Source organism: Rhopilema esculentum, chromosome 8 (assembly GCF_057945365.1).
Source record: "Rhopilema esculentum isolate cy_ngs chromosome 8, ASM5794536v1, whole genome shotgun sequence".
In the NCBI taxonomy this organism is placed as follows: domain Eukaryota; kingdom Metazoa; phylum Cnidaria; class Scyphozoa; order Rhizostomeae; family Rhizostomatidae; genus Rhopilema; species Rhopilema esculentum.
This window is the reverse complement of record NC_142822.1, coordinates 9,440,221-9,462,300: the sequence shown is the minus strand read 5'-3', so window position 1 is coordinate 9,462,300 and position 22,080 is coordinate 9,440,221. Positions and strand designations below refer to the sequence as shown.

At 37.4% G+C, this 22,080-nt stretch overlaps 1 protein-coding gene across 1 annotated transcript in view; it reads right to left on the bottom strand.

Annotated features, from left to right (window-relative positions):
• The window catches only part of LOC135694899 (receptor-type tyrosine-protein phosphatase S), a 42,509-nt gene that overhangs the window by 9,621 nt on the left and 10,808 nt on the right, over nucleotides 1–22,080 (bottom strand). The window contains exons 8-32 of the mRNA XM_089109747.1: nucleotides 20,409–20,707; nucleotides 20,149–20,293; nucleotides 17,524–17,861; nucleotides 17,130–17,280; nucleotides 15,883–16,269; nucleotides 15,328–15,618; nucleotides 14,836–15,053; nucleotides 13,232–13,307; nucleotides 12,143–12,249; nucleotides 10,945–11,152; nucleotides 10,698–10,791; nucleotides 9,890–10,085; nucleotides 9,585–9,624; nucleotides 9,276–9,375; nucleotides 8,441–8,729; nucleotides 8,152–8,194; nucleotides 6,246–6,375; nucleotides 5,771–5,955; nucleotides 5,395–5,534; nucleotides 5,053–5,140; nucleotides 3,989–4,065; nucleotides 3,280–3,316; nucleotides 2,329–2,426; nucleotides 1,185–1,304; nucleotides 192–349 (exon numbers count right to left, since the gene is read on the bottom strand). Coding sequence (XP_088965873.1) covers nucleotides 192–349; nucleotides 1,185–1,304; nucleotides 2,329–2,426; nucleotides 3,280–3,316; nucleotides 3,989–4,065; nucleotides 5,053–5,140; nucleotides 5,395–5,534; nucleotides 5,771–5,955; nucleotides 6,246–6,375; nucleotides 8,152–8,194; nucleotides 8,441–8,729; nucleotides 9,276–9,375; nucleotides 9,585–9,624; nucleotides 9,890–10,085; nucleotides 10,698–10,791; nucleotides 10,945–11,152; nucleotides 12,143–12,249; nucleotides 13,232–13,307; nucleotides 14,836–15,053; nucleotides 15,328–15,618; nucleotides 15,883–16,269; nucleotides 17,130–17,280; nucleotides 17,524–17,861; nucleotides 20,149–20,293; nucleotides 20,409–20,707 — 4,015 coding nt within the window. The remainder of the gene's footprint in view (nucleotides 1–191; nucleotides 350–1,184; nucleotides 1,305–2,328; nucleotides 2,427–3,279; nucleotides 3,317–3,988; nucleotides 4,066–5,052; nucleotides 5,141–5,394; nucleotides 5,535–5,770; nucleotides 5,956–6,245; nucleotides 6,376–8,151; nucleotides 8,195–8,440; nucleotides 8,730–9,275; nucleotides 9,376–9,584; nucleotides 9,625–9,889; nucleotides 10,086–10,697; nucleotides 10,792–10,944; nucleotides 11,153–12,142; nucleotides 12,250–13,231; nucleotides 13,308–14,835; nucleotides 15,054–15,327; nucleotides 15,619–15,882; nucleotides 16,270–17,129; nucleotides 17,281–17,523; nucleotides 17,862–20,148; nucleotides 20,294–20,408; nucleotides 20,708–22,080) is intronic.

Sequence of the window (22,080 nt, the reverse complement as noted above, 5' to 3'; positions counted from 1 at the left end):
ACCTTGCAGTCTTAGCTTTCAACAGCCACAATACTGCTAACTGGGCTACCACGAAGTGCCCGATGCAGTATAGACGGCTGTACACGGTATTTGGTGTATAGAACAGGACAGTTCTAAGTTGCTACTCCGAGTTTCACGCTGAATGCGATCATCACGAAACTGTTTCGTATAGACAATATATATTTATATACCTGCAATGAACTACAACTGGGTCTTCCATGTTGTACGGAAATTGCCTGCGAAATTTGGCCCTTAAGTTTAGCAGGTCGGTTGGAGACTCTGGTATTCCGTAATCAGGCCATGTGAGGAAATGGTACTGATAGACGGTCCTTTCATCTTTGCAGCCTTCCTAAAAATGTAGACAAGGAGCAGCAGTTAAAAGGATATCAAGCACTGAACGTATGGTAATTGTATTTGCAACAACCTAGCTTCAGAGGATAGGTTTAGCGACACTGAAAACACGACAGCGACAGCGAGTAGTGCTCTGGTCCTTCCTCTAGAAGTGACGCTACCTAGTAATTCCTACGCCTGGAATAACAGAGAGCTAGCAACTCCTTCACTTCAAGTAAAATTATGGTCATGACAGCGACACGAATTACAGGCCCTTAGATCTGTAGTCACCAATGCTTATTACTGAACCATCGTACAACAAAATGATGTTTTTAGCTTATAAGGCACGCTGACAAAGTTGAGTTAAAAAGTAAAGCATAAGACACGAGAAGTAAGTGTCAAAAAAGAAAGAGCATTAAGAAGTCTGGAGCTAGGAGAACAAGTTGACAAGCATAAAAATGTAAATGAATAGCGTCAATGCAAGTTAAGCATTTCAACGAATTCTTGAAATTGATTTAAAACCGTGTTTATCGCAAGGCATATCGTAAAGAATTTGAAGCAATCAAAGATACTGGGAAAGATACGTAACGCAGAAGAAGAACGAGAACACAAAGCAGAATAAAAGACATCTTTAAAAGTACTTCAGTCAAATTTCAAAGCAGAGTACGAAAAACATAGAGCCCATAAATATCAAAGAACAAACAAGCATATCGTTCATTTATTTCCATGTCAATAAAAACAACACATATATAGCAATAATAATAAGAGTTCAGACTTGGATAAGCACACCAAAAATTGGAGATTCCATACAATTACAAAAACAGAAGGATACATTGAGAAAAAACATGACTTACCCTTTTCACTGAAAAACATCTTATTGCGTAATCAACATAATTCTGAATTGATATGAGGCTCACAGTGACTTTGCCGTAGGTTTCAGATCCAAAATCAGGCCAATACTGAGAGCATTTTTTCTGTAAGAAAAACAATTAAGAGCTTAAAGTTTTTAGTTACCTTGCAATTACTTGCTAACAACACGATGTTACTAGCGGTTCCACACCTTCGATTGATATTGATTGATATCTATAGCTGTTCTATCAAAAATATTTAGCAACAAGAAGGTTGGGTGAGGTATGTGTGGAGCGAACAGAAAAGCCTAATGAAATTGCATGGTTTTAGAATCGGATAATTGCACGGGAAATAAAAGGATCGAATAACAAAGTGAAAGCGGCATGTTTTGGATTATTGGTAGAACACGTCCACCGTTCCATCAAGCAGTTTCAAAATCTATCTACATGAAAATGAAAAACTGCTATTGTGTAGACAGAAGGAGTTCATTTTTACCTTAAGGCTTCAGTGGTAATATTTTCAATAGGCAAGCAGCATTGATTTGGCAACCTCAACAGTCATGTGCGCGTATTTCTGATTGGCCTATTATGATCCACAACTGGGTATACAAATTTCCTAGCGTAGAGTTTTCGGTCTGTGTTCTGAGGTTTTAAACTCTGAAGAGGGCCAGACGAAAAGCTTAAGTATGTTTTAAAATGTTTGCTTTTTTGAAGCCATCTTTTATGTCAATGAAGAGAAGACAAACAAGTTTTTCAATGACAATATGAAAAAATTGAAAAACTAAAGCGAGACAGGATGAAGCTTCGTAAATCATTCCCTGTTATCTGTCACACATTAAGTCAAGAGTTTTTGGTACTGCTGAATTTGAGGATAGTAAAGAAAGTCGGAGGATAAACGTCAAATTATGTCTAAAGAAAGCAGGTTGTGGATCTTGTCCAGTTGTGGTTCGAAAGTAGCGTGAGATGATGAGAAGAACCAATCACTCACGTCGTTCTTCCTGTCAAGTTACTTTCGATCCGCACCTGGGTATGAATATCTGCAAACTTACTGTCATTATCCCAAGTTTATACTCTGAGGACGAGAGGTAGTTTTTCGGTGCCACCTTCAGAGATATGTTTAGCAGCTACATTATTCAAGCTTTGTTATTACCTTTCCTCTTTCAACGACATTTGTTAGCATCACGATGGCCTGCACGTTCTTATCCCATACCATTCTCCAGAAATCGTACAAAACCACATCAGTTGGCCCTGCAAACAATATCAACAACAAAGATATTATCAGTGGCTAAAAAATGGCAAGTATTAAGAGATTGCATGAAACAGAACATCTCGGAGATCACAACACCATGAAATAAGTGGGGCAATGCCCGCAATAAACACAATCGCGGCCTATACCAATGAGATTTGTAAATTCCTCTGTAGCTCAAACAAGGTCCATCGTGAATTGACGAAATTCAGATTTTCATTCTAAAAGTATTTCTCTCTATTTTAATGAAGTTTAACGGCTAAAAAGTACAAGAATGGCCTCTATCCAGAATGAATTTTTCGCTGGTTTGCCCCACCCGAGGGATCGGAACTAGCTAAAGAACAAAATAATTCCATCATGGCGTCGAATTCCATATGGTCTATGTAGCGCAGGGTTGAGTGCTTGAACACTGAAAATATCGAATGTCTTTTAATGTGCAAGGCAGCCCCTGTCTTGGATTCATGCACAATAATTACTAAATTCCATGCGCATGCTATTTAAATTGAAGACGGGGGTTCCATCACTCCTTAAAAACTTTCTCTTGTTCGTCTCTCCAAATATATAGACCGCATAAACTACTATAAACTACGATATACATAAATACTACTGAAAGTAGAGCGAACAAGAATCAATTTAGTGAAAACTTATAAAATAAATCCAATGATGTAAAAATCCATGATATGATCAACAGCGTGATTCACAATTTCTTATTTAAAATGATCGATATGTAGCTGTAAAACATTTTTTAACGGAGCACACATGTTACATGTATGCAATTTAAGGATCCTAAACTGTGCGTTAAGTGGAGTGTACTAAGTTAGCAATAAAGTTATATAAGGATATGTTGGAGCTCACCTTGTGAAGCCAAATACTTTTGTTTCCCTGAGTATCCCTGCATATAAAGGATGGTGCAATTATAGTGCTAATGGCAAGCAAGCAGTTGTGACCTCTTTTTAAATTACTGAACAATGACCTCGATTGTATGACAGAGGGTTCTCTCCAAAATCTATTTTTCTAGATCAATCTCTCTGTAAATTGGGTTGTTTTTATTGATTGTAAAAGATTGACAAGTGGTCCTTTTCTGAATGCGAAAAAAAAGAGTCCTCTGAGGTACATGAAGCAAAAGAAAGAGTAGAAAGTCATTTACATAAGACCAAAGGAGCCAGGATTTTGAGCATCAGATCCCCCCAAAGGAAATTAAGAACCTAAAGGCTGTCTTTCTTTGGATAACCATATCATTCCAAAGAATCTTTTTAGTCTGACAAATGATAAGGCATTTACATTAGAGGACATTACCCCCTGAAACAACTTAAATTCTTAGTATTCAATAAAATTTGTACTTTAACCATATATCATAGCAAGAGACACGTCTATTGCCAGTATCACTGACAAAGCACATCGTCAAAATACAGCTACTAAATAAGAACCTCATATAAAACTATTCACCTTGGAATTGTCTAATTCCTGATGTTCTTATTTGCGAGGATTTACAGCATGTCTAAATGTGGAAACTAAAGGCGAGTTATTTGGAAAGGAAATGTTAACTTGAGGAAAAACTGCTTACCAAAATATGACTTGCATTGAAATAATCTGAATGATTGACACCTGGGAGAGGTTTCAAGTGGACTCTTGAATGATCATCTGTAAAACGTAAATTGAATCAAAATAAATACGTGTTGTTCAATAATATTTTCTGTTTCACTGTGAGTAACATTCCTAAAGGAGAGGCGATTTTTTACATACGCAAATCGTTTTGTTATATTAAGTCCCGTTCTATTTTTCACGAGAGTCAGGATAACATGGATTCGTTAAGATCCGACTATGCTCAAATGTAGATTATGAATCCGAAGCAGGCAGCTTGAATCAGACGCAGAAGTCAAGTACACTACTATTAGATCAGTCATGCTTGATCAGTCATGTCCAATCCGAAGTCTGTTATACAGGGGGAAAAAGAATAGTTTTTGCTAGGATCGCAGTTACGATAACAAATCTTTTTCTGTTGCAAACTAACACTACACGAAACTCCCAACGACTCAAAACATTTATACCCCTATTACGCAGCAACTCTTCACTTGATCACAGAATTTTGTTAAGTACCTTACATTTCTAATCGATTCAAGATATTTTTACATTTTTGTATTAAGATTCATTGATCTTTACTGAACGTTTTATCAATTTTGTTTTTCTGATACACTTTCTTGATTTTGAAGATTCTTTCTTTTTGGAGTTTTAGTATCTTTCTGTATAAATACTGCTTTTTATTATTCTCTCAGACCCAAAATGTTTTCTAGGAACATTGATCCAAGAGTCCGATACTTTTTCAACCCCTGCTGTTATCACCAATCACATTTACTGATTTGTTTCAGATTAGTCATGCGCTGTGATGGATACATATTCGGAATCAAACTAAAACATATTCCCTCAAATCGAAAAACAGATTCATGCAATCTAGAAACAGATATATTTGCAATTGTTACATAGATTGGATACATCTGCAAGTAGATCAGAATTGCAGTGAATAGCAAAGAAAGAGCGCAGATTTAGATACTAAGTGCAAAAGGTTTCATTATGCTTTATCCAATGTAAAACGATGACACCCGATTCCCCTTTAAAAATCAAGATTCTTACATGCTGCAATGTTCGCGTATCGATTCTTCGGTTTGTTTGTGGCATTGGTTGCTACATCCCATGTGTATAGCTGACCCTTGTCAAGGTCCTAAAAATCAATTCAAAGATTCATTAATGAAAATCTGAGAACTGCAAGGAGCTAGAACTGCTGATAAACATTTTAAAATATTTCGTCTATTGTATTCTTGACATATGGCTAATTTTACTCAATGGCTAATCTATCGCTAATTTGGAGCTAGAAAGATTATCTCTCCGTGACAGATCAATCAATCAATAAACTCATTGATCAATCACTCAATCAGTCACTCATCATATCACAATCACATGATAATTACAATTCACCTCGAATTCTGATGTGATTCCATGATGGCTGTCCTTTTGCAACTCCTTAAAATGACCAATGAAGTCTTGAACTGATATTGGAGGGTGTCGTTTGTCGTTTCCAACCGCACGTGGAGCCTTTCTGTGTTTCAAGGACGCTCCTGAGACGAAAAAAGTAATGTTTTAATAGATAAAACTGAACTTTTTAAAGAAGCCGGGCCCACGACACAGGGTGGGGGGGGAAGGGGGTTAGGGGGCATGGCCTCCCTATGGCAGATTTTATGGTCAGGCGATCACATTAACCACATGCTCATATGAATAGGAGGTCACAACATAATGGCCCCTCGCTCAACTTTCAAACAGCCGTCTGAAAAAATAACGGGAAAAATGATGATACCTGAACTGTGCCTGCGAAGCATACTGTGTGGATGGGTAGGAGCAGGTGGGGTCTCTACATTTGTAGTCTCGTCTTCGTCTTCAAACGATGGATTGGATTGCATTCCTGCAAGTTCCGGAAGTGGCACGAATTTCTTCTCGGGTATGCCGTTTTCAGTGTGTTTTGGAGAACCAAGTCGCCTTTTTCTGCAAAAAAGTGAGATCCACATTTGAGAAACTAAAGGTCCGTGTTCTCTCTTACATGCAGGATACATTTACTTGGAAACTCTCTGAAAAGAGGCATTTGCAAAGACGACTGGGATCTGTCAATTCAAACCTCACACTGTACTTTATAGAACTTCGATCCCTTATCAATGTAAATTGAAAAATTATGAGCACTTGAAATAAAAACAGTGTCCTGAAATAAAAACAGTGGTAATAGCAACAAGCGGCAGCCCTTTATTTCAAATCACAAATACATTGCGACTAGGTCATACCTTATGTACAAAACAGCTGCAACCAATGCGATGATAATGAGTATGGGTACTATTATGCCAACGATCAAACCAACTGACGGCGGCGGGTCTGTTGTTGCTATTCTAGGGACTTTAGTAGGAGACACTTTGTCTGAAAAAAGCACTTTAAAGTAAATACGAGGGAAATCTGTTTTATAACTGAACTAGTTCCTAAGAAACATTCAAACTTTTAGTCAGGTAAACTGAATGCACAGAGAAAGCCAGCAAATACAGATTTTAAAGACAACAGGATTTTTGAGGATAATTAATAGAGAGTGCGGGATGATTTTCCCGCACTCTCTATTAATTAAATACAGATTTCTCAATCAATGACCTTCCACTTCCATTTGTGCACAAAATGTCAGACAGATCACGTGCCGAGGCCAGTTACAATATCTAACCGAAAATACTGTTAGAATTTTTATTTTTCAAGAATAGGGGATATTTTTTCCTCGGTTTTTGTAACCTAATGAGATAGCCCATTCATATGAAGTTCAAACACGCCAATTTCACTTTCATCTGTCAAACATTTTATATAGTCAAACAATGAATTCGTCTGAGCCGAACTCACAAGGCCTGTTGCTTCGTGAGGAAATTGTTCCTTTAGCAAAACTGCAGTGTTACTCCTGAATAGCAAGATGTTTATCATTTTCTTCAGATCTAAAGTGTTTAAACTCTACATACCTAAACATTCTTTTAAATCTGGCATTAAATAACAACATGGATTTATAATGTGCAATGATTCTTGAGAAAATTTTTTATCACTGCCAATATTTGATAGGTTAAAAGTTAAGCCTAGTTTCCATATAGCCGTAATGTGCCTGCGATTGCCTGCGATATTCATGCTCCCGGTATTACAGGCTTAAGATTTAATGGAAACGCTTTCTTACGGTACCGCCGGCAGCTGTTTCATGTGCCGTTAAGGTGCCGTTAATGTGCCGTTATGGTGCCGTTAAACTACCTGGAAACTGCCGTGCCACTGTGATACCGGTAACTATGTGGGTAACTTTGTGAAAAAAGCGCGAGAAGTAAATCATGGCTGCTGCATTTAACGAGCAATCATTGCTTCAATATTTGCTTTTATTTGCTTACATGAGACATAAAGAAAGCGTAATATTGTATCGGATCGGTTTTGGGTTAGGCGCATTTTTCAACAGAGGCCAGTATGGACAGTATTGGGACTTGTTTTCATCTAAGCTATCCAACTGTTATCAAAGAAGATATTAACACATCCGAAATAAAGTTAAGAAACAATCCCGATACAGAGGAAATTCGAGCCGCGCGCAAAGTAAAATGTGTAATGTTTCAAATTTTCTGTGTTATTCTGTCCGAGGCTTGTTCAACACCATTTGACAGCACGGTTCCCTAAAGAAAGCCTGAAAGAATTTTTTTTCAAAACACAAGTAGCGGTAATGCGATATTCTTCGCCTGCAGATGCTTTCTTGCAGCCAGTAGAAATGTTTATGGGTAAACTTGACTGAGTTTGAATTAGAGATACTTAATCATGTTCTTGATATTCATCTTGCTAAAACTTTAAGCAAGAAAGTAGGTGGTCAGATATTGTTGTTGCTGTTAATGATTTTTTATCAACATCAATCCTTTGCGCACAGCGTTCTGAACAAAACAGACCAAATGGAGAGAAGGGCTTTCTTTAGCTCATTCTAACAACAAAATAGAGATTTTTTGACATTAACAACTTCTTATTCTCATGCCATCTTATCGACCAGAGCTCTGTTAATATCCGTTTTTCGGGGGCCTGGGACATATTGGATTTAACTGAACTGCATGCTGGGATATAATGTGATTGCAAAGGCTTCACGTTATAAAACAGATAATTGAGGCAGTCTTCACTGGGCTCCTTGTTTAGCTACATAAATATGAAACTCACTTGTCTGAAATGGTCCAATCCACGGCGAGGAGAAATAGATATTCTGCAAAAGAGCAACATTTATATTACGAAATTTAGTTTTCATTTAGTGATCCAGCTCTCATCAAAGACGATATTAGTACATCCAAAATAAAGTTAAGAAAAGTTACAAATTTTCACAATCATACTTCAGTCCTGAACACTTTTTGTTTGAGCGCATGAATAATACATAATAAAAATAAGCAAACGGGGCACAATTGCTCCTTTAAAGCGAGGCTAGAAAAAGATGCTGCAAAAGGGCAAGGAATACCTGGGAAACATAGGCTCGCTGAAAGACCATGTATGCTGTGTTCTCCTTTAAAGGAACGTTAGTATACTTTTGTCCGCCGACGTTTCTCCTTTTTCTGGTAGATACGGAGTATTCTTTTCCGTCCCCAATTTCAAACTTACTCGTAAAACTAGAGAGTACTCCAGTTACATAGGCCTTTCCAGGCACGTATGTTGAAGAGTCGTACGGGCCAAGGTCGGATGGGCTGAAATTTTCCGGGTGTTTTACCTGACTTGTACTGTTTCTTTCTATTACGATGATATGGTAGCTCCTTGAAATAAAAAAGCGGCATAAATAAATGCAATTCGCGATTCACTAAAGATCAAGACAACTTTTATTTATTGAAATTCTTTCAGACAGCTAATGAGCTCTCAGAATACTGCCAAAACCCTTGAAAAGTATTTTTAAAATGACTTTGATCCGAGCTCTATCTGAGCTTGTAACCGTGTGGTTCGAGTCATCGAGTAATCAGAAACAAGGAATACTATTTTGATATGATTAAACATGAAAACTAAAGGATTATTTCTTTCTGTGAGATAAGAAGTATTTGCTCCAATCCGCGAAAAAGTATTTGCTTCATGGGTTCTGCAAGAGTTTAAAGCAAAGCACTTATTAGAAATTTTTCAATTGGTTTGCGGTCTCAATCAAAGCGATTTTCAACATCAAGGCGTATATTACTCCTGATGTAATATTTTAGCAAATAGTTCATTTTTGTGATAAGTGCACTAGCTGGTTCTTGCAAATAACAAGGCTCTGATATTATCCTTTTGACATGAATTTTGCTGATATTTTCAAGATAGAAATGGTAAAAGCATACTTTGCATTGGATGGCCCTTGTGCCAGAGGAATGACGAACGAAGTGGCAGTAGCGTTTGATTTGTAGACATTCACGTCCATCTTTTCCAAATATGTTCGCTCTGTTGGAAATAACATAATACTGAAAATGTTGCCTTGCTGATAGGAAGAGCGGAGTTATTAACTGGAAAGATTTGGCAATCTATGTCATTGTCACGAATAATTTAGTATGCATTTAGATATAGCTAAGAATGAGAATTAACAATACAAAGACGAGTTTCAAAAAATCACAAAATCAAAAATATTAAGAACTTGATGCTTGAATCCATACCGATGGTAACGCTGGAAAACTGACTGAAATATTTCTGGCCCTGTAAATCAGAAGATGTATGTAAGGAAACCTAAGCATCCACGTTTAAAATAAAAAAGATCAAAACAAATTCAAGCTCAATTTATCTGTTAGAATCTCCACGGAAATTTAAGAGACATGATAATGTCAAGAGCTCCAGTGAAATACCAAAATAACTCTCAAAGAGCGGTTTTGCTATGGCTTTAAAGCAAGTTTAGGTAGAATAATTTCTAGGTAGTGCAGACAGTAATCAAAACAATCGACCTATAGGCCCAAGGGGCCATTACCTTATCGGTGGTTGCAGCACGGTAGCAGATTGTGTAATTTGCCAATGTTTTGAGCTCCGTTGAAATATGTGTCACTGATTTGATCCCAGGCTGAAACTCCAATTGCAATGGCAGTTTAGAAGGAAGAAAGGTCTCTGCCAAACCAGATGGTTGACAAGACATTGCCTTTCCTTCCACAAATGACAGCTGATATTCGCTATACCAAGAAACAAGATAATATATAAATAGTCTAATTATTTTGCGAAATTCGGTACCAAACTCAATGTAATATCTATTTTGTGGTTAAAACAGAAGTGAAACGACGATTGCTGTCAGGCACAGTGTATACATGGTATGTTCCTTAATAACTGACATGTCAGGTGTTATTCAAATCACTAACAATAACTTGATATTTAAAAAGACTAATTAAAAAAGACTTAAGCCACAAACTGCTAAATAGTATATGATCCAATAGTAGTATTTTTCTCCAACTTTGGATGGGGACAGCCTAGCTCCACCAGTCCCTTTCTTTTTCCAAAGCTTTTTCTAAAATCTCCAGCTTAATTCAAAATCGGTTCATACTTTTGAAGAACGTAAATAAGCAAATGAGTTCAACGTGAAGCTCACGGTTTCTTGGATGTACTGTATACATATGATCCCGTTGATTTATAGATGATTCAGAGATATCACTCAGACAATTCACAGGTGATTAAAGTGATTCAAAAATGATCCACACAGATGATTAAAAAATGACCAATGATCTCAATGTCTCCATATAGCTAGCTACATAGCATAAACAATGAAACGACGTAACGTCAAACAAACTCACCTTACTGGACCGTTTATGTCCCATGTTGCACCAGCATTGACTTTCAGTACAGTGTTAACCCTTCCAAGACTCTCCAACGATGGCTTGGGTGGACCTGAAATAAACAGAGTAATTGAAGCACCAGGATGTTTTGCTGTTTTTGTGAACTTTGATGACTAATTTCTTGGTCATGGTGTTACGATGAGAAATCAACCAACATTAATGTTCTAAGAATATTTGTTGCATGAAATATTGAGCTAAGCTTTACCTGCAAATGCTGTTTTGAAAGTTAGGCTTGAGCTGAATTCCCCCTGTCCGCCTCCTGTCGTGGCAGCTACATCGATGCTGTATTCCGTAGCCGGAACGAGACTGGTCAGAACAGCCTCGGTGAAGTCTGATGACGGTTCTCTATCAATCGTCGTAGAATTGACATGTTCAAACGAATTATTATACGACTTTGTGCCACGATATCTCAACTAAGAGTAGAAATATGACAAATATACAAATTTAAATAAGTAACATTTACAAAGTTAATATTTTAGGTTAAAATTTTAAAAGACCATATCGCAAAGCAAATAATTTCTCTAGTCTTGATACCTATGACATTCATTCCAAAAGGTGATTCAAAGGAAGGGCTGAAAATCAAAGCAAGGGGAACGGAAAACAGATACGATAGAAAAAGGGCTATTAGCTGTGTTATTAATTCGTGGGAAGGGGATAGATCGTCTAATGTTGTTTGCAAAACCAACCAGCAATTAGGTTATAGTGCAAACAAAATCTAGACTAGGGTTCCTCTTTTTATGTTTATGGAGAAAAACCAGGAAAAATCCTTTTCAAAATTTCACACGATCATATACCAGTATTTTTGCGCTTTTTTAGATTTGCATTTTATTTCCAGGTAAATAGGACCATTAAGGAAAAAGACTGGTTCTTCCACCCCTTTGACTAACACAGGGTATAGGCAATCATTGCTCTTTTCTTATACTGATCGAAGGCTGCAATTTTTTCCCGAGGCAAGTATCCGTGTGTACCTAGGCCCCAGAGGAGGTTTATCAGTGATGAATAATAATAGGGGCTTTAGGTCTGCGAGGCTATAATGAATGGGATATAGGAAAAAGGTAGAAGTTCAGAATTCTAAGAAATTAAATTGGAGAAACTTTAATTTGGAGTGTATAATGAAATAGAAGGGGGAGGGGGGGGGGAGGATATCATCTAGTTTCTTCGACACATCTTGAGGGAGTGGAGACCATTTATATATGTAAATTTGTGTAGCTGTGCAAGCTTTTAAAAAGGGTGTAGCTACTTGGCGTCTGTCGTAAAATACTCGATACCATATAAGCAGAGCTGTACATGTCTTGAATAGGACAGGACGGTTCTGCATCACAACTCGGGGCTCTGAGCTTGATAAAATCACCAGGCAACTGAAAATGGCCACTTGGTTAGATATAAACATGAGAACAACATACCGTATAGTTTGTAACAATGCCGTTTTCTTCCGCCGGTTTGGTGAAATTGACTAGTGCTGAAGTCGATTGAATGTTGGCAAACTTCAGATCTTGTGGTTGCGTTGGTCCTATTGAATACAAGCACAGAAGTGAAAAAAGAAAAAATTCAACGTGCAAGTTATCAGAGGGGGGACAATGTGAAAAAGGAGCTACAACATTGGAAAAGAGGGCGCTTCCACAGAAAAAATGTTTTTAGCAACAAAAAAACATAAGCATCTTCTCGATACGATGCGATTCTTTTCCCTACCAAATACCAGAGTCAGGAAAACATTACGGTCGCACGGCCACTGACAGGAGGAAGGTCAACGAAAAACAATAGAAGCTCCTATGACACACCCAAGCCACGCCCATTCTCTATTATTTGTGAGGAAGGTTGGCCTTCTGGGATGTTTTTGTCTGGAGGAAGGTTAACAACTTTTCTGGACTCTGCCAAATACTAGCTCAGTTAAATTCCTGTAAACAAAATTTCTTCTTTCGGTTTCAATGAAAAATGTCTTTCAGCATAGATTGCTATGGCATACACCCAATACCCCCAGTGCATTTGCTTTGTCAATATCTGCAACACGAGCAAAGAAGGAGAGGCATCGGACTTGATGGCTAGCAGAGCTCAAATATGACCAGAAATTATTCGATAATCAAAATATGCTGAATGTAATATGCTGCAATATGCTAAAAGACAAGCATCTTCAACAAAAAATGGCCAAACTAGGTCGAAATTTGCTTTATCAAGACATCCGTGGCTTAAAATGTGCTAGTATGCACCTCAGCAAACAATAGATGTGGTTGCGAAGACCTCTGGGCAAGAGAAGCATCACAGTGGCCAGCGTAGCAATCAAAGCTGCTCTGGTTTTCAATTGCTGCACTACTTCTCGTTTTCTAATTCAAAAGTGCCAACTTATGAAAACTGGCTTCAGAAAAAGCTCAGAAGGCAAAAACATATGCCTGAAAGTCCTTAAACATAAAGTAATGGGTGCAAAAATATATTTACGCAAAACTTATAATCACAAACACATGAAATGAATCATCCTAATCATATCAAATGCCACATACTCCCTTCGTGCGTTTTGGCAGTTGCAGCTGAGCTCCAGATTCCTAAAATAGTCCCACCTTTGGTAGTTGCCAAGACCTATAAGAAAGTAATCATAGATAAAAACACATGCTTAGTAACAGTTTGGAAAGACATGAAAGGCAGTTTGATATATGACTGAACACTACCTTGGGGGGGGGGGGCGGTGAGGGGAGCAGCTGTATATTAAACAGTAGAATTCGAATCATATGGGTAGACTGAAAACATGATGAGACTGATCATATGGGTAGACTGATCATATGGTGAGACCGAACACTTGGTGAGACTGAACTCATGGTGAGACTGAACACATGGTGAGACTGATCACACGGTGAGACTTAACGGCGGGTGAGACTGATCACATGGTGAGACTGAAGACTTGGCGAGACTGACCAAATGATGAGATTGACTTCATGGTGAGACTGAGGACATGGTGAGCCTGATCACATGGTGAGACTGGATTCATGGCGAGACTGATCAAATTGTGAGACTAAACACACGGTGAGACTGAATTCATGGCGAGACTGATCAAATTGTGAGACTAAACACACGGTGAGACTGAATTCATGGCGAGACTGATCAAATTGTGAGACTAAACACATGGTGAGACTGTTCAAATGGTGAGACTGGATTCATGGTGAGACTGACCACATGGTAAGACTCACCATATGTTGAGACTGATCACATGATGATACTGAACACACGATGAGACTGATCAAATGGTAAAACTGATCAAATGGCGAGACTGAACACATGATAAGGCTAATCGCATGGTGAGACTGAACACATGGTGAGACTGAACACATGGTGAGACTGAACACATGGTGAGGCTGATCACATGGTGAGACTGATAACACGAAGTTATCACGAGACACATGCAGCTACCTCTTACTAACTTTGAAAGCAGGATCCGTCAACAAACATTTTTAGTCATGGCCATTGTCTTAAAAAGACCTACACAGCCAAATTTTTGACTGCCTTTTTTAGAGTTTCCTCGAAGTTTAACCTTTCCTCCATAAAAAAGCCTGGAATAAACATTTGGATTTTAAATTTTTGTTCACAAATTGGTTTTTACCTTCTATGCCTATATACACTTGAAAATTCACAAAACAGGCAAATTTTATCTCAAACATGCGTTCCGTTTGGATTTCACAAAGGACAAAAAATTGTGGTATATGCGCATATTGGAAGACCACACCCATTTCTCATTATAAAAAGATACAAAACACGTCCCTATAATTTTTGATTGGTAAGAGCAATTGAACTGAAAGTTCAGATATTCTCTAACCTTGGTGATTTCATTATGTGGACAAAATAAACAAAACGATCCGAGAGGGTTTGGTTTCTTAGACTAAATGAGTTGGTTGGGAATTACCCGTTCGCAAATCTGGCTGCATGGCCACCACCCTCCTTTCCCCGAGAGCGAAATCATTAAACGTACGTGCGATGTTGTTCGTTTCGGCCAATCGACCCAAAAAAAGTCGGTGAATCGCAGAGCATAATCTTAACGCCAGGATTAGACCCAAACTGCTTCAATGATAAGAATAAGAGTTGTAATTCAGCTGAAGTATATTGTATCTACAAATACCTGGGCCTGGTAGTCTTTGAAGGGCTTCAAAGATGATATGGTCTTCGTTAAGTTGCTTCCAGCACTGACCGGAGTTGTGAAATCAGCTGCGGATGTCATCTTGTATCTGACTTTGTAATCGTGAAGAACACCGTTAAGAGACTGAGGCTGCGACCAGGAGACTTGGATGCTGGTCGAAGAGAGCGCCGCTGATGAAACAGCTGAAGGGGACGATGAAACTAAAATGGAGATAAGCAAGGTTACAATCGAAGCGAACAAGAATATCAGACGGCAAAAAACACAGAATATCAGTAAAGTATATCTGCAAGGTAGGAATGAAAAAATTATTGGAGACAGCTTTTTTTAGAACAATAGGAGCAAAATGAATTCTTCATTGGAAAGAAAGAATATTACAATTGTTTGGGGGGACTCGTGCTTCTTTTGGAGGGACATATATAAAACGTTGGCTATTTTGTAATTAAAGAATGAATATAATTAGAAGTGGGATATAACCTCCTTCTTCTGTTTTAAAGTCAAGGGTTCCCGTATCTGAATTTATATTGTGAGGCGATGATTTCGCAGAAACCTCGATGGTGTAGTCGGTGTATGCACTTAGGCCCGTAAACGAGGCTGCTGTTGTCTTCAAGTTATTCTGTGTTTCCTGTATTGATCCATCAGACTTATTTTTAAGAATTACATTGTAGCTTTCGGTAGGAAAATCCGAGACTGAAGCATTCCATGTTACTGATGCAGTTGTATTGGTAAGTGAGCTTGTTGCCATGCCGCTTGGTGTCGAGGGTTTAGCTGCAAAATCAAAAAAGCTTTCATGTAATGAAATATAAAGCTAATGATAACAAAATAACCTATCAATGCTACCTATGTAAATCACTGGGCACTAGTTGAGGTAAGGTTCATAAAATGTGTATACTTGAGCTCTTTTCTGTTTATTGTTCCATGTTGCTATTTTAGCTTTGTCACCTGCCCACTTACCTAAATATTAGACATTTGAAAAATGGCAACTTCAAAGAGGAATTTGAACGATTGTTCTGATATTTAGGCCCTACCTACCCAAGAGTCCGGTTACAGTAACTTCCACTGTGCCACTCTTCGAAGTGCTCGATATCCCAGGATACATTGCTGAACATACAAATGTGTGTTTACATTGAACAAGCCCCTGCGCAAAATCGGTGACAGTGCAAGTTGAAAATGAGTTAATAACATTGCTTCGTGTGGCAGTGATCTTCAAAGTTTTGGTCGTTTCTCCTTTTATATTTTCATTTGTTACGGCATCGTTTCCAACTTGATAAATGCCAGTGGATGTCAAAGTGTTGCTTCCGTTTTTCCAAGCTGCTTCAACGCCAGGCTGCGCTGCTACCGTGCATGTCAATGTTACTTCGCCATCTCTTGCAAGCGACGGGCTTGACGGTACAATGGAGATCGAAGACACTTGGCCAACTAAAACAGAACAACGTTCCTTGAAGCATGCAACCTTTACATAAATTAAATCTGATATTATTTGATGAACAAAGTTAAAATGTCACTGCACGCTCATACCTGGGTGGCATACCCAGCTATTCACAATCTTTATGGAAAAAAGTGTTTCCAATGATTTCAACAACGTGGTACTGAAAAGCTTTCCTGGGCGAGTCCAGTATAAGCCTGCATCAAAATTATACAAACAAGAAAGTTCTTCTGATATGAGAATTTTTAAATAGATCTAAGCAGCATTTCTGAGCATCCCCAAACCCCGCAAGATAATCCAAATATATACCCGATACAAAACTGCATCAATTACATATTTCTTAAAAACATTATTTCTTAAAAAAAGTATCGACAAAGGTACATGAAGCCTATTGATCGTGCTCTTTTAATAGTTCGTGTTGTTATTAGGCACAAGAAGGTTCCGCTGTAGCCTAACAGTCTGAACAAGAGTTAAATGTGTGAAATCTTTAATCAAGATTGTTTTTGCAATTTTTATGATTCAGAAGGGTTGTCATGTTACAGAGTTGATGAATAAGGAAAATAAGATGTTTTGATAAGGAGGAAACCTGGTTAATTTTCCGAGTCATCTGCTTCAACAGCTTTCAATTTCTTCTAACTAGGTCAATTGAGATACATTTCCAAGAAGTATCGAATTCTCCCACCCTCAGGTTCCACACCTTTTAAAATGCTACTATTAAAATCTTGACATAGCTCTTTATATGTAGCGAAAACTCATAAAGTGCAAATCTTTTGAACTCGTTATTAGTAACAGTTTTAAATATATTCGTAAGAGATTTCAATTTAAGCTAGGATATTTTCTTCAGTTTACAAACCTGAGGCACAGCCAAGCATTTCCCAACGCAGTCCAACATTCTGATTAGTGGGAGATTGAGTTTCGACTTGCAAGCGAATACAACGGGCTATTATTGTATGTGGTAGATCTATCTGTGATGACGAGTAACGACCATCGGCACCTGCGAATTTCTAAGAATAAATAGCAAAATCACAGTTAGTGAGTAAATTATCTTATTTCATTCCATCGATACTGAAAGGAAGTTCAATCATAAAGTCACAACATTAAAATAACAAAAAATTTAACGTTATTGCTTGGCTTATCTATTAGAGAGAATAAGATGAATTTCTATATAAGACATGTTGAGAAAATGTTAGGATTTAGTAATTTAATGTAAAAAAGAAATAAAAATGAAGTTTACGAATTAAACTCACCTGTAACAAATTGCTGTGCTTGTATTCGAAAAATGTACCAGAAGTGATGGTAGAATATCTTAATGAAAATTCTGTCACTTTTGCCAAGTTATCAACATTGCCCTGACCCTGAATCACAATCGAACTGATTGACTGTACACTTGGTAAACATGCTTGAATCCATGGTTTGGCTCCAGTTGATTCTTTCGGGGAACATGAACCGAACTGGCAAGCTTCCCAAACAGATTCTACGTTAAACCTCCCTTTGTGGGCTCCATTTCCATTAGCAGATGTTGACGATGTCATCGAGGCATCGGAAATTGAGCTTGAAGATTGAATTCCAACACGATCCCGGCATTCTGTGAAGAAAAAAAGAAATGAGGCAAAGTGTTTATCCGAGATAAATGAATTGGCTCAACAATAAAATGACTTTCACTTGTTTTACAAAAACGCTAATGATCGATATAATAAACAATACTAGTTAAAACAAACTTAGACCATACAGTATGCACTTTCTACCGATCTGTTGAACTTAGGCCTTAACTCTCAATTTTAGGCCCGAGCTCCAGGGACTGCTGACCTCGGCAGTAAAAAAAGCCATACGGATATTTCATTAACTGGCAAATTTTATACTCACAAATTTCCAAGATTGGTAGTTAAGTATTGGTGAGCAAAATATGAAACTTTGACTCGTTTAATTTTGTCTTGCAAAGTTTGATCAAAAATGGTTGTTCTCGAGCATAATCATGTTTTATGTAGCCGTGTGGATGTGGAAAGAGCCTCCTCTTTTGTGTATATATTCTCATGTACTCTATTTGTATTTACATTTATATATAATGAAGTTGCACGTACCACACTTTTGTTCGAAATTCTAACAATGCAATGAAAATACTGATAATATCAAAAGAAAAAACATGGTCAGGCACTTAAAAAAATGTCCTGTCCTTTGCATTCCTTGCTCAACAAAATACTGAGATGCTTGAATAGCTTGAGTTCACATACAGCATTCTTAATTAGCAAAGTACTTCTGCCGGGTAATACGTCACAAAAATATGATTCGAGCATTTCTTAATTTAGACCATATTTATGAAACGGCCCCATATTAATTACAAAAAGTTGCGTTGACATGAAAAGCAAATAAATGCGTCACAAATCTGTGTTATTATGATTTAATCAAAAATCTCTTTCCAAAATTTTTGAATTTTGAAAAAGTAGCCTTTAGGCAAAACAAGAAACAGCTCTAACAGTGTAAAACTAGTTGATATGTTGCAAATTAGATATGGCGAGTAAAAGAACTGTAAAATTAAGGACTACTGCTTTCTTGGGGCCCGTTCACATTGGTCCGTTTTAAATGAAAATTAGTCTGTTTTTTTCTTGTGCTCCACTTCGAAAATGGAGTCATTTTTAAACGAAAATGAATACGGAAATTTTTGAATACAGAGCACGTATTGAATACACTCGGAGACATTTGAATACGTTTACAACGGAAACAACATATGTGCTTTCTGGCACACCAAATGTCAAACATTTCTAAAAAGAAAATTCAAAATGGACGAATGGCTGTATAGAAATCTCTTTCACGATTTAATTTCATCTATTCAGGCATTACTTCGATGTGTATTCGTGGAAGCATCTGCTCGAAAATGAGGCTACCAAGAGCGTTGTTGGAGCTGTGTGAACACTAACCGTTTTCAAAGTGTATTCATTTGAAAAAGTATCAGTGTGAACGGACAGCGTTTTAATCAACAAAAACGAAGCGAAACGGATACGGAGCAATGTGAATGTAGCCTCGGTCTGGTTTATATAATTTAGAACAAACAAGAAGGGTTCACAGTGATTTGATTGGCAGTAGCCTGTGCTTATGTATGTCAATTAAACTGGTTTTGCACAATTAGAGGTATTTCATAATGCCTTCTTGAGCTCTATGGACAAAATGAGCAATTCTGAAAAAAGGTAATGATACAGTAATAGTAATATTTTTGCGGCGTTATCACTCCGGAACATTATTTTCATTTGCAAGCGTTGTCTCCTTTTTTGAAATATCCGATTTCAATCGCCTCATGCATTTTTCAAACATTGACAAGACAGACATTCAGAGCAGACACGATGATTTAAAGAATTACCGCATCCCATCTTAGCATAGGGCAATGAGAATTTTCAGGAAGGCAAGCACCCTAACCCTACACTTAACTCCTTGTCTTTACTTAGATTTTGGGGAATAAGTCTTTACAAAAATATAGGATCGCCAAAATTTGTTTTCTATAATACATATATTCGTATAAGTATTCAATTATGATTTTCCTTGTTCCATGGTTCAGACTCAAACAATTTAAAAAATAATTGTGCGACGTCATCACTGTGGAACTCTTATACGTGTGAAACTTTGTGACGTCATCAATGAGGCAACCCGTTTATCACAGCTTTGGTCATTAGTTGAATTAAATCATCTTAAGTCCAGCGCACACGGCAGATTTTTGTCCTGAAAGAAGAAGAGTTTGGTTCTTTTGCATTCCAAAGACAGAAATTTGCCGTGTGCTCTTGTCAAAGACAAAGATCGAAATTGAACATGTCATCTGAGCCACAACAGACAACCTACAAATGAGCACAACAGACGAAACCAATAAATCTTTGGTTATGTTACAATACCTGAATCTGGGCAACCATAGGCATTCATCCGCAAACAAATCGCAGTTTTCCAGGTCAACGGAACTATTCTTAGATACCGTATTTTTAAACTGGATGAGAACCAATGATAAACAATCCCCTCACGTGATTTGCAACCAGTGAAAGTCTGGAAAACGAAACAGAATGAAGGTATTCACATACCGTCAAAAAACTTCTTCATATAAAATTGGAATAATTTGCCGGAAAATGTTAGGATATATAAATTGCGTTTAAAATGATACCTTATCACTCCCCCCTTCCTGGTAGGTCGACAGGGATAACACGTCATTCCCATATTGAACTTTGAAAGTTTCAATCCATTTTTCCAGTAATGGATCTCCTTGCATTGCAAATCCACTGATCACCTTTGCCATGCCAAAATCATATTGAAAGAACTGGTTCGTATCAGATGTCGTTGCACACCATGAGTTAGGATTGTTTAGTTTGCTTCGCTTATCAGGTACTATTCCACTTGAAGCACTCACGGTCGGGTTATTCGTGTTTGGCTCCCCAGCTTCCATGCCAAAACTGGAACTGCAAACTGCAACAAAAATTGATTTTCAATGAATCAGTGGCCAAATTCAAATATCCTATGGCAGGTATTGCAAACGTCAATTTTTTTCGAGGTTTAAAAGGGCAATGACTTAAGGAAGTCTTCACCGCTGCAAAAACAGTAAAGTTAATAAGCAGTAGAACTAAATAATTGCAGAAATTCTCGCTTGAATCAAGTCCCTCCAAATAAAAATTACTTGATTAATGGCGAAATTTAAGTCGATCGATCCATAAAGAAGATTTATTTCATTGCAAAATGTCAAATATTAAAGTCAAGTTTGTTTTTTAAAAATGAGAATACAGGCCCAGCACCACTATTTTTGCCACCTTTCATCAAATTTTGCCACCTTGTTGATACTGTTTTTAAATATGCATATATACAATACATTTAAATTACATCACATTACATACCTTAAAAACAGGAAGAATACATTTAATTGAGATAAAAAGATTAAGATGGGAAAGAAAAAAGAGGAATATGACAAAGATAATACAGTATTACTTAAAATAATTCACATAGATATACCAAAGATAACCAAATTAAAGGCAAAGATAACCAGACATTTTACTTTGACACCTCATTTTTAGTTCAAACTGCAATTTCATTTGTAAGCGCGTGACTGATGTACCTCTCCAAACTATTGACGCAGTACATCTGTTTTTTGATTCATGAACCAAATGAATACAATTTGTTTATCTAACGATTTTGTTGCTGGGAACTCGGAATTAGAAAATGATGATTTTAACATTAAAAGACATTTAAAAACCCAATGTCAACCAACAAAAGCCTCTATATTTTACAGGGTCTTCTCTTGTTTCTCAACATTGCGCCTGCCCAATTTCTTGATTTTCTGTGTCAGAAAATAAAGAATGCGTAGTTGCGTGATTCTTAGTGCTGTCATTCTCAAATTTATTTCAAATTCCATGCAATTTGCATATGAAATGTCCAATAACAAAAAACAGTTCCACATATCCCCATAGCTTTCATCATGCAAATTGTTTTCAATATTTTGTCCCTCTCAGTCGAATCTGATGTGGCGGAATTAGCAACTTTCTATTCGTTGGCATGCATTTTACAAAACGGCGCCCTAACCGACATCAGCAGCTTCGTTTCCTGTGTTTACCTTCCTTGTGTAACTGCGCAAATTATATTTTCTGACTAAGAAATTCGTGAAATTGAGCAGGCGCGATGTTTATAAACAAGAGAAGACCCTGTAAATTTTAGAGGCTTCTTTGTTGGTTGACAGTGGGTCTTTAAAGAGATTTAATGGGTGCATCAAAAGAAAATGTTTACACAAAGACGCCTTTGTTTGTAGAACAGGGCGGTTCTAGAGCCTAATCTCGTCAGAGACATTTTTGAGC